The sequence below is a fragment of the Pomacea canaliculata genome, linkage group LG12, assembly GCF_003073045.1.
Source record: "Pomacea canaliculata isolate SZHN2017 linkage group LG12, ASM307304v1, whole genome shotgun sequence".
In the NCBI taxonomy this organism is placed as follows: domain Eukaryota; kingdom Metazoa; phylum Mollusca; class Gastropoda; order Architaenioglossa; family Ampullariidae; genus Pomacea; species Pomacea canaliculata.
In genome coordinates this window covers 424,980-437,576 of record NC_037601.1, presented here as the reverse complement: position 1 = coordinate 437,576, position 12,597 = coordinate 424,980, and the positions used below count along the sequence as shown (strand labels likewise).

General features: G+C 53.2%; 1 protein-coding gene across 3 annotated transcripts in view; it reads right to left on the bottom strand.

The window, feature by feature from the left end:
- Positions 1 to 1,704: 1,704 nt before the first annotated feature.
- Positions 1,705 to 12,597, bottom strand: part of LOC112576490 (BTB/POZ domain-containing protein kctd15-like) — an 18,579-nt gene continuing 7,686 nt past the window's right edge. Inside the window, exons 2-7 of one of the 3 annotated variants that reach the window (XM_025258958.1) lie at positions 11,911 to 12,246; positions 7,994 to 8,286; positions 3,733 to 3,921; positions 3,216 to 3,291; positions 2,828 to 2,977; positions 1,705 to 2,438 (exon numbers count right to left, since the gene is read on the bottom strand). In XM_025258958.1, the coding sequence (XP_025114743.1) occupies positions 2,205 to 2,438; positions 2,828 to 2,977; positions 3,216 to 3,291; positions 3,733 to 3,921; positions 7,994 to 8,169 (825 nt within the window). In that variant the 5' untranslated portion in view covers positions 8,170 to 8,286; positions 11,911 to 12,246 and the 3' untranslated portion in view covers positions 1,705 to 2,204. Of the gene's footprint in view, positions 2,439 to 2,827; positions 2,978 to 3,215; positions 3,292 to 3,732; positions 3,922 to 7,993; positions 8,287 to 9,597; positions 9,741 to 11,910; positions 12,278 to 12,597 lie in introns of those variants that run through there. The other 2 variants (XM_025258959.1, XM_025258960.1) reach the window with 2 other exon arrangements.

The window sequence follows — 12,597 nt, the reverse complement described above, 5'->3', positions numbered from 1 at the left end:
GTGCTTTTTGTTTGTGTGAACTCAGAGACTTGTACTTGTTGGCGTTTATGAAAGTGTTTAGTCTCTAAGAACTAGGCTCATCTGCACGCCTTGGGGTAAAGAGGAACCAGCGTCATTGTGTACAGTGTGCCCGCCCGTCCCTACTGGGGTATCGGTAGTGCGTGGGTAAATCAGCGGCTCCCTTGGCCCATGGGTTAGTGCATTGAGATGATCAAGTGTGCAATCGTTTGTCATGAAGGGGTTGACCCCACGGGGCCACACCAACAACTTGGCCCACATTTCGTCCCTGAACACCGCTAATCTCTATGTAACCTGATATTTTGTCAGCAACCCTGTGATGTCGATGAGGCCTCATGGCGCTTGGCTGAAGGGGGCATGTCTAAGTGGCATTTAAACTGGACACGACTGCTTGCAAACATTTTAATGAATTGAGTAGCAAGTATGGACGTACACACGTTGACAGCCGACAGCACAGGTCACGTGCATGTGTAAGGGAGTCAGTACAGTATGAAACGAGGGAGTGGTGCATCAGGACCGTGTGGACCCTGTTCACCTACATCACATCTCGTCATACAAGTGCAAGCGAGACAGGTCCACGTGCTAACAGTCTTTACTACAGCAACACTCAGCTTCATGTTTGTGAGGAGACTGCGCTGCTGGTCAGTGTCAAGGTGTAACTACACCGGGCTGAGCTGTGCTCATCGTGGCCAACACCGAGCTTTGTCACGTGGTCTTGCCAGTCGACCTTTACTGACAGCCATAGTGTGTCATGCTGCACCGCTATTCACACATTCCATCGCAGCGAAGCTTGCCACAAGCTGTAGACAAGAGCTGGAAGTCGATGAGGTCAACTGCTGACCCCTCCTCATGTCCGTCATGGCCAGCCACCAATCCTGACGTCATGGCCAGCCACCAATCCTGACGTCATGGCCACGCTGAAAGACGACGTTGGACTGGCGACTGCTCGCTGGTGCTGGACAAACTCATTTGATTTTCCTTTTTTGAGTATGAACAAGAGTGCGGGGATCAGAAAGTGAAATCTGTTTATTTAGCATGTTGATGACATCATGGCGACACCTACACTCGGTGGAGGAGCTTGAGTCAAGAGATGGCGCCTTGTCCGTGCGCGCGCACACAACAGTTGCACACAGCTGTCCAAAGGTGGACACGAGGGTGGAGGAGGACGAGAGCAGCAGGCCATCGTGTCCTTGTTGCTGAGGTCAGCTGACAAGCTTGCAGTCTTGTGACCGTTGTTTACAGGGCAACCTTGTCAACACGTCCTTGTCCTTGTAGCCAGATTAGTGGGTGTGACTGTCGTTGTCACTTCTACCTTTCCCATCAGCCTGTGCGCCTGAAGGGCTTTAGGTGACGGTTTGAACGTGACACTCCGCATGGAGATGATGGTCACCTGATGGAACGCGACAGTATGCCCGGCCTCGCTCTCTACACTCGCGTCACGCGTGTCCTCCTCACAGCAATCACCTCGCTCTCTACACTCACAGCAATCACCTCGCTCTCTACACTCACGTCACACGTGTCCTCCTCACAGCAATCACCTCGCTCTCTACACTCACAGCAATCACCTCGCTCTCACGTCACACGTGTCCTCACAGCAATCACCCCAGTCTTTACACTCACGTCACGCGTGTCCTCTTCACAGCAATCACCTCAGTCTCTACACTCACGTCACACGTGTCCTCTTCACAGCAATCACCTCGCTCTCTACACTCACAGCAATCACCTCAGTCTACACTCACGTCACACGTGTCCTCACAGCAATCACCTCGCTCTCTACACTGACACTAACGACCTTTACTGTGTTCACCACTGACTTGCGCATGCCCACCAGTGCCGAAGACTGCAATCACAGCACGTTCACAGCATCACAGTCGACGAGGACGCTAAGGACGAATCTTTCCTGTGTCTTGTCCTCTAGTCCCGCATCGAAAGCTCGGAACGACGAGCTGTGACCGTGACCTCAAGTTTTCACCTAGCACCTACGTCACGTAAGTCTTTGGGGACAAAGGTCACAGTCCTCGCCACCGAGCGGTGTGTTTGTGTGTGTGTGTGTTGGCCAGCACGTACTTGCACGTGCATGTGAAAGGTGGCCGTGCAGCTTGATGTCTGCGTCAGTCCGTGACGCCGTCGGCTTGACAACGGCGTGCTGCACAGCAACTTGTAGTCTCAGCCCCGACACTGCGCAGTCACCGCAGCGACTTGCAGTTGCGTGCGAAGACGTACTCGCTGAACTGCTGCCCTTCGACCCCGCCGCCTGAGGATGCGATGACGACGAAGGCGTGGTTGAGCAGGCGCTGCATCACCTGCACGGAGTTGAGCTTGCAGAAGCCGTTCAGCGGAAAGCGTATGACGTAATGGTTGTCCAAGTGCCACCCAGAGTTCCGCGTGTCCATTAATGCTGACGTCAGTTCCGGAAACACCTGTAGTGAGGGGGAGAAAACTCGATGAGAACAAAATGTTGATTCTCGGGTTTAATTGTGAGAACAAGAGGGGGGGGGAGGGGGTTGTCAGCCTACAGCCGAACCTTTCTGGTCATTAAACAAACCTCAGTGTGTGGCCGCCATACTTGTCCCCTCCCCCAGGCCCGGCTTCACGAGTGTTGTGACCTTTTCCATAAATACTACAGCCGGAAGTTGAACGTACATCCCGATATGGTGGACTTGCTGCACAGCGAGGCCAGGGACACAAACAGCAGTTGACGTGGAGAGGTGGACACAGCTTCGTCACGTATGTCATCACATAAAGACATGCAAATCTCAGTATACTACACTTGACCCTTGACCTTTTCTGGCTCTAGTGAGTTACTAACCTCTTCCAGAAGAGGGCGCTCAGCACTCAGCGAGATTCTCTCCCCGAGGTCCGGGCTGATGCTGACGGCGATGCAGTCCACGTAGCCTCCATCAGCTCCGCTCACCCCCACTGGTGACAAGCCTTTCTCCGTCTTGATTTCCCGTGACACCTGTCACAGCGCCACTGACAGTTTGACACATGGCACAACACGACATTCCACGTCATCCACCTGCTACTTGTGAAGAGCTTGGACACACGCTCTATTTGCTTTATTTCGCTAGATTAATTATACAATACATCAATAATGATTTCACTGGGCTCGTGTTTGTGGCGATGTCAGTGGTTCCACTGCGGTCAGTGCCGAGACAACGCTGAGATTTCGCTGGTGACGATCTCTCACGACTTACCTTGGCTACGTCACTCGCTTCTTTGTTCTTCTTGACAGCCTCCAGCTCCCGCAGCAAGCCAGCAAGCTCGTAGAACCTGCGACAAGAGTTGAGCCATGTTTACCGACAGGTGTGTTACTGCACCTGCCTTGTGACATCATCCACGTGTCCTGATGTTTATCTGACTGCTCATCACTTCAGGTTCAACAGCTCGTCGTAGATGAAAGCCATCAGCGGCTAACATCGACAGACTGAGTTTTGCGCCTTACGACCCACAATACGCCGGCTCTTCAAGAAAAACCAATGCTCACCTGTCCTCTGTCGCAGGCGGTGACACACTGCCCAGGTCATCAGCGTCTCTAACTGTGCATTTTGTCATTGTCAGTGTTAACCCTTTGAATTTCTTTGTCTCGCCGTTTCAAATGGTTGATGTCTCAGGACATCTACTACACATACTAACAGCTTTTTCACGTTCTGCCATATATTAAGTTCCGTAAGTAAGCAAAGAGATGCGCGCGCAGCTGGCGGCGGATGTTACCTGGCCTCCTCGTACAGCTGCTCGTACTCGTCAAAGCGCTCGGGCACGATGAGGCGTTGACTGCGCAGGTAGTTGAGGATGTAGCGGAACAGCTTGCCGTCACGGTCGATGAAGTAATGCTGTTTGAGCGTGTCCAGCACGATGGGAATGTTGCCGTTGAACATCTTTGCCAGCCTGGAGTCCGAGTACCTGCCGGAGCACACAACACTTTATGTCAGCGAGGTTGTGGCGGGGGGGAGAGGGTGAGGGTGTGTGTGTGTGAGGGTGTGGTGAGGTGAGCAGCTGGAATGTCGACAGTTACGGCCCCCGTATCCCACGCTCCTGTTGAGCTTAGGACGCTTCTCGTAGTACGAGTCACGGAACTGGTTTTGTCATCAAAGAGGCTGTCACCACAAGACGACAGCAGCTGACGTCCGTCCTACCTAAGCGTCCTTGACATTGGGAGTAAAGGTCGCTGGTGCCCTCTGTGTAGTTGTGTGCCGCAGTACGTGTACTTAGCCAGCCAATGGGATCACGTAGCACAAGAGCATCTCGTGTGTACTGCGCATGTCTGTCGTGCACATCACATGCCGGCCTGGACTACATCGCATCACCAGGTACATAGCAGTCTTACTACACAGCACGCACACCCAGCTGTGCTGAACACGACCTGTGACATTTGTTACACAACATGCACACCCAGCTGTGCTGCTGAACACGACCTGTGACATTTGTTACACAACATGCACACCCAGCTGTGCTGCTGAACACGACCTGTGACATTTGTTACACAACATGCACACCCAGCTGTGCTGCTGAACACGACCTGTGACATTTGTTACACAACATGCACACCCAGCTGTGCTGCTGAACACGACCTGTGACATTTGTTACACAACATGCACACCCAGCTGTGCTGCTGAACACGACCTGTGACATTTGTTACACAACATGCACACCCAGCTGTCCTGAACACGACCTGTGCAACATCACTCAATACTCCGCCAGCTGCTGAAGACTAGACTGTGTGTCATGACAGACACAACCTAAACACTACACTGTCGATGTCATGACAGACACAACCTAAACACTACACTGTCGATGTCATGACAGACACAACCTAAACACTACACTGTCGATGTCATGACAGACACAACCTAAACACTACACTGTCGATGTCATGACAGACACAACCTAAGCACTACACTGTCGATGTCATGACAGACACAACCTAAACACTACACTGTCGATGTCATGACAGACACAACCTAAACACTACACTGTCGATGTCATGACAGACACAACCTAAACACTACACTGTCGATGTCATGACAGACACAACCTAAACACTACACTGTCGATGTCATGACAACCTAAATTCACTCGGTTCTGTTTCTTAGTGTGGCACAAGCATGTCATGTCGTGTCAGTGTGTTGGCAGTAGTGTCTTGACCCTGTGTGGCTCATATTTAGAAAGTGGTTACAGGAGGAACACAGGCCAAGTGCAGCTGACCCCTGCCCTTGCAGCCCCCTCCCTGTACAGCTGTGCCTGAGGTTTGCTCGTCTCGTGTTCAGCAGCAGGCGGTACGAAGACCGAGATACCCGGCTGTGGATGGCGACCTCTGTACCTCACCCTGAGAGTAGCGAGCCTTGTGGAGGTGCTGGCCAGGAGCTCAGACGCCATTCAAGCCCGTTAAAAGGTTTCTCACGTTTTAATCCGCGGATCGGGGCAGAAGTATCTCTTATCCTGGCCACCTCACCCCACCGTGTTCAAGAGAAGATGAAGATGGGGAGGGGAGGGAGTGAGGTGTGTGGAGGATCAATGTTCCCCTCCCCCACCCACAACAGTTCCCACTGGGCCCCCCGCGGCCACGGGCTGTGTTTTCCGCCCAGCTTGTCGCGCTGATCTGAAAGCAGATTATCCCCCCTCGGGCTTTTTTGGACCGGGGCTTCCTTCATTTGCCGGTCCTTGCCCCCAGGGCGGGGACACCAGTGCCACTCGCTCTTCCCAACAACTCCCTCCCCTGGCGGGGCACGGGGGGGCAGGTTGAGGCTTGGCGATGCTGTTTGTCGTCTGGCCGGGCAGCCCCCGCGCTAGGGTGGATGGGTGGGTGGGTGGGTGGTGGGAGAAAAGGTTCCTCCTCATGCAAAGACAGCCACGTACACTCTGTAGCCAGCGGCGGCATCGCCACATAATACTTGCTCCAAACAGGAGAGAGGGGGTTAAAAATTTTTTCTTTGTCGTGTCGTGCATTTCTGCGCAAACCACTCTTGTTTCATTATCTAGGACTTACTTAGTGGAGGGCCGCGGGCACTGGATCAAAGCCCGCAGCCGGAATGGGGGAGAAAAAACAACGACTGCAAGACTCGACTATAGTCACACTACAGCCACAGCATCTCGTTAGGCGTCCAACGTTGGTCACGTGTCAAGCGTTGGTCATCAGAGAGGTGTCCAAGTGTCAAGTGTCTGCAGACGTCAATGGCGTTGGACGCAAGGTAGGATGGTCACCGTCACGTTTACTACAATTCACCGAAGGTGACGTTCACCAGACCATAAGTGACGTAACATCACACTGAAGACCAGGATTGGGGGAATGGTGTTTTACGCCGTGTCAGCAGCTAAGGCTATATTACGGCAAGCAGCCAGCCCTGTAAACAGATGCCACGTGCAGAGAAAGAACAGCGTGCCCGAGACGAGAAATGAACTCAGGGCAGCCAACCTTCACTGTATTGGTGACAGGCGCTAACAGCGCTAACCGTTGCGCCACCGGACCGCTAATCTGAAGACCAGGAGCAGCGTGTGACCACTAGTGACACAACTGACTGTCACACCTACTAGTCACTAGTGTCTTCACGTAGCTGCCAGCGCCGTTACACACACGTTTGAAAGTCGTTACGACTGCTGTCCCCTCACGTGGCAGGGGGGGAGTACTGTGGCTCTCCAGGTATTTTGATGTGCACGACATGTGCGCCATATTCTACGTACACACTCTCCACACTACAGCTGGCACAGGCAGCTGTGTCCTGTGGAAACCAACAGTACGTCGCGACCACGTAAAGGCTACCCGCTGCAGCTGTCTGAAGGGCGGGGTTGGGGTGGGACCTGTGCCCGCTAGCCGCTGACACCAGCCCCACAAACACCACCTTGTGACGCCAGTGCCCCGCGGCCAGTGTGCACGTGCTTACCTGGGCCCATCCCATCTTCCCCCGTTGAGCTTACACGAGCATTCCCAGGCCCCCGCGTCGTGCCCTGCGGCCCCTCTCCTTCCTGTCAGGACCTCAGCCAAGATGGCCGGAGGCCGCATTGTCCTGAGTTAGATAAGCACCGCGTGTTTCGATGGGTAACAGTACCAGCAGACGCCATGACAAAAAAGGTAAAAGGTCGGGTTCTAACAATCGGATGTTTGAGGAGGGGAAGTGGGGGGGGGGGAGAGCGACCCCACTTTTCTTGGGGTCAGCTGTTTGTGACGGTGGGGTTCCAATCCTCTCCCTGGCTGCTGTGCCTTCCACGAGTCCCCCAAGAACACGTTGCAGAGATCTAGGTCAACTAGGGAAAGTCTGCTGCGCCACATGAGCATCGAACCTCTAAGGGCGAGGGCCGCCAGTCCTCCAGCCACTCGGCTATTCACTTCCGCAGGATACAGGACAGGACAACACAAGGCCAGTCAGGATACAGGACAGGACAACACAAGGCCAGTCAGGATACAGGACAGGACAACACAAGGCCAGTCAGGATACAGGACAGGACAACACAAGGCCAGTCAGGATACACGACAGGACAACACAAGGCCAGTCAGGATACAGGACAGGACAACACAAGGCCACGCAGGAACCAATTACATGTGTTGCAACCAATCATATTTAAGCGCGATGTTGCGTATAAAGTCTTCGCAAACTTTTACATCAGTGTTTACACACGTTACACTTACTGTAACCCTAACTCACACTAGACTGTTTACACACGTTACCGCTAGTAACAGACTCGTATGTAGTGTAGCATTACACTGAAGTACAAGTAATATTACAGCTAATAACAGACTAGTATGTAGTGTAGCATTACACTGGCCCCTGTCAGCCACAGACACTGAAGACTAACAAGTTGCGCCACGTGAGAGGAAGGGCGTGTCTATATGTTTACGTGTCTATATGTCTACATGTCTGTGTTTACATGTTTGTGGGGAGAACTTGAGTTAACAACAAACAGCTTCATTACAAACAGCGTTACAGGTACGTTTGTGAGGCACCCACGTGACAAGGATGGTGTGTAGCCAGCTGTTACCAACCGAGTGAGGGTCTCCAGTGACGAGGTGTAGATGACGCCGCCCACGTCGATGTGGACAGGGGCCGTGTAGCGGGTGGGGGTAGCGGGACACGGTACCCCACTGATCTTGTGGTAGTGACCGTTGGGTGTCGTGGACGACGATGGCCGAGTGCTGACCGGCGAGGACATGATGATCATCTGAAGCTGCACGTGTCGCCTGGGAGACGGGCGTCAGGCCAGCAACACACCAGCCAACGACCACGTGACCAGTAAGAGTGTTGTGGGGGCACGAGGCAGGTACACGTGTCGGTTCACCTGCAATGACAGACACAGTTCGTCAAGACTTACAGTTGCAGGCGCCACTCAGTTACTGAGGGACGGATGTACCCCGGGTAGAGACCAGCACCTCAGGGAATGTACTCACCAAGATGGCGTGTGTAGCACAGTGCCACTCACACCACCAAACGCGTGCTGTCAGTGGCGACACCAATCACACAATACCATATATGGAAATGATACAGAAAGTGTATGGAACTCATCTTCACGTGTCTATTTTTAACAGGGTACTAACTGTCAAACGTCTGTCTAACTCTGGGTGTACTTTCAAACTGGATGCTTTCCTGTGGGAGCGGGTCGTGATGCACAGGACATGAACACAACATGTGAAGGAGGGTTAGACCGTTAGACGATGGAGAGAGTAGGGACTGTGTCGGTGTCCTGTCAGGTACAGGCCAAAACCAAACCTGCAAAGTGAGTTGACGGGTGGCTTGACAGTACCACAGCAGCTGTACGTGTACCCGGACACACACGGGTCTCCCTGTGCTTTCTGCATTCAGCGGCCATCACTGAGGGGCAGGGTGCAAGGGTCATTTGCCATTTGACTGACCTTTCCTTAGTCTCGTGTCCCTCGTGAGGTTACAGTGTGGTGCCACCTACAGATGACTACTGGGTGCAGACACTCAGGTACCTTTCTCTCTTTCACGCGCGCGCGCACGCACTCACGCACGCATGCACGCGCTCACGCACAGGCGCACGCACACGAACACGCTGGTTTAGTGTTAACATGAGCCACAAGGCACATCATGAGCCACAAGACACGTCGTGAGACACGAGACACGTTATGAGACACATTACGAGACACGTTATGAGCCATGAGACACGTCCTGAGCCACAAGGCACGTCATGAGCCACGTGAGCCACAAGACACGTCGTGAGACACGTCATGAGCCACAAGACACGTCGTGAGACACGTCATGAGCCACAAGACACGTCATGAGACACGTCATGAGCAGTTTGTGTGTATCAACAGTACAACAACTGTACAACTGTGCCAGTACAACACGTCATGAGCCACAAGGCACGTCATGAGCCACAAGGCACGTCATGAGACACGTCATGAGCCGTGAGACACGTCATGAGCCACAAGACACGTCGTGAGACACGTCATGAGCCACAAGACACGTTGTGAGACACGTCATGAGCCACAAGACACGTCGTGAGACACGTCATGAGCCACAAGACACGTCATGAGACACGTCATGAGCAGTTTGTGTGTATCAACAGTACAACAACTGGCGTCTCGCTACTACGACATGCACACAGTCAGCATCACCCAAAGCCTCGTACCACGTGACCTGGGAGGTAGCGGCCCTCCTTGCTATGCTCTCCTCAAGATGATCTTCAAGTGCCAACCGTGAACGGGTGAGCGAACGTACAAGACGATAGTCCTCGCGGCCTAGGTGAGACCCCGGGTAGCATGTGTTGGTGTTCTTTGTGTTGAGCGATACTACAGCAGGGTGGGATGGTCCCCAGAGGTAAATAATTATTTACGTGGACAAGCAAACACTGATCACATGACTTGTTGTTAGTCTGACATCTCAAGTGATCACATGACTTGTTGTTAGTCTCACATCTCAAGTGATCACATGACTTGTTGTTAGCCGGTCTGACATCTCAACTGATCACATGACTTGTGAGTCGGTCTCAAGTGTGGGTTACTTGCTCTCGTGTTTTTGACAGATGGAAAGAGGCCAAGCGAGCGTACGCGTGCGTCTGTGTGTGTGTGCATGTGCGTGTGCACTGGGAGGAGAAGGATTGCTGGCTGTCGCTGGAGGAGACAGTGTGAATGAGACCCCGAGGCCATTGCAAACAAGTATGGCGCCCTGCACGTCATCCTTGACCACACACAGCGATCTTCTAACAGACCAGGTAGTCCTCCCCTCCCCTCCCCTCCCCTCCCCTCCTCCGTCCATGTCTTCGCCTTTCAGGTAAGTCAGCTGGAAATGAAGGCGCCTCGGGGCAGGAGCGGAATCTGAACCGCCCATCACCCTCGGCAACCGACCCTCCTCCCGCTGCCTCCCGCACGACCCTCCCGCCCTCTGTTGCTGAAATCCTATTTGACTGTTGGCCTGGGGCGGCCGGCCCCGCGAGTACATTTACCATGCCGCTCCATGCAGACGACTGGGAGAAAGGGGTGGAGGAGAAAGAGGTAGGGTGGGAGGCAAGGATACAGGAGAAAAGGAAAAGGAGCTGGCAGTTTGAAGACATCAACAAATGTCAACAACAATCAATAAGTTGATGTATGGACAAACAACAACATCAACTCCCTGACCTTCATGAAATAAAGATGTTCACAGGTTGCGAGGGCTCGTGGCACTTGAAGACAAGGTCGTGCACCATTGAACTGCGGCCTTCACCTTGTCCCTCCCGAGGCTGATGACGCAAGGAAGCGTGACAGACCGGGTACTCTCTCTGTGTGAGTGAGTGAGGTTGTGAGTGTGTGTGTGAGTGTGTGCCAGACATTCACCGCTACCTCACACGATGTGCCAACAACTAAAATGTCCTGTCGGAACTGAAGGCGAGCTCATTGCACTCTCCTCCCTCTGCGCATGAGTAGCACGAGGAACTGAGAGTGAGGCTAGGGTGCTACACTGGCGGCGACAGAAACTGTTGCTAAGCTGCCACCCGTAAACATCCAGTGAGCGCCACACGCACCCAGGGGCTGACCGGTGCTCCATTCACGCATGCAGTCGTCGTACGAGGCACCTACACCACTACACTACACTACACCACACTTCACTACACTACACCACTACACTACCACACTACGCCACTACACTACACCACACTTCACTACACCACTACACTACATTTCACCACACTACACCACACCACTACATTACATTTCACCACACTACAGCACTACACTACATTTCACCACACTACACCACCACACTTCACTACACTACATTACATTTCACCACACTTCACTACTACACTACACCACATTTCACCACACTACACCACACTTCACTACACTACATTACATTTCACCACACTTCACTACTACACTACACCACATTTCACCACACTACACCACACTTCACTACACTACATTACATTTCACCACACTTCACTACTACACTACACCACATTTCACCACACTACACCACTACACTACACCACACTTCACTACACCACTACACTACACCACTACACTACACCACACTTCACTACACTACACCACTACACTACATTTCACCACACTACACCACTACACTTTACCACTACACTACCCCTACACACTACACTACACCACTACACTACACTACATGTCACTACACTACACTACACAACTTCACTACACTACACCACCACACTACACCACCACACTACACCACTACACTTCACCACTACCCCAGTCGTCGCTGCACCATTTCAATGCACTACATTGACTACAAAGTCTACGTGTCGTCGGGTTGCAGCTGTTCATCGCTGTCTGACCGTGACGACGGGTAGGAGGTGGGGACGCAGCTGACTGGTCTTTGGATTATCGAGGGGCCGGAGCCTGAAGCACCGGGAAGATGGGAACATCAAAGACAGGAGAGAGGGCGCCGACAGTGAAGGTGACAGTGGAGGTAAGGACGGGTGCACACTCACCTGACGTGGGCAGCGGTCACTCGCAGGTCTACAGCAGTCGCAGCCACCGGCGGTTAGTCCACACACGTTGTCTGCACAAAGGAGAAGCAAGTTGTCACCAACTGCGATGGTGCTGCAGACGTTGTTGTGGAGGCGACGAGGGGAGCGAGGTACCCGGGGTTTGTCCACGCTACACTCCGTGCTGGGCTCGGTGTGGCCGTCACACCGCGATGCTGGCGCTTGCTGCCTGTCGTCTGCTCTCCCGCCTTGGACTGTCGTCTGCGTCTGTCGGCCTCACTGTGGGCTCCACTGCGCATGCTCAGCGGCGCTACGAGTGACGTCCCGCGGCGGTCTTCCCTGCGGCAGAGTTGTTTCCCCTTCTACCCCGTGTCACTACGTCAGCCACACAGCGGGGGTGTGAGGGTGTGTGAGTGTGTCTGAGTTGTTGAGTGTGTGTGAGGGTGTGTGGTGTGTGTGTGTGTTAGGGTGTGTGTTGTGTGTGAGGTGTGTGTGTGTGTGTGTGAGGTGTGTGTGTTGTGTTAGTGTGTGTGAGGGTGTGTGAGTTAGTGTGTGTGTGTTAGTGTGTGTGTTGTGAGTGTGTGTGAGTGTGTGTGTGTGTGTGAGTGTGTGTGTGTGTGTGTGTTTGTGTTAGTGTGTGTGAGGTGTGTGAGTGTTTGTGTGAGGTGTGTGTGAGTGTGTGAGTGTGTG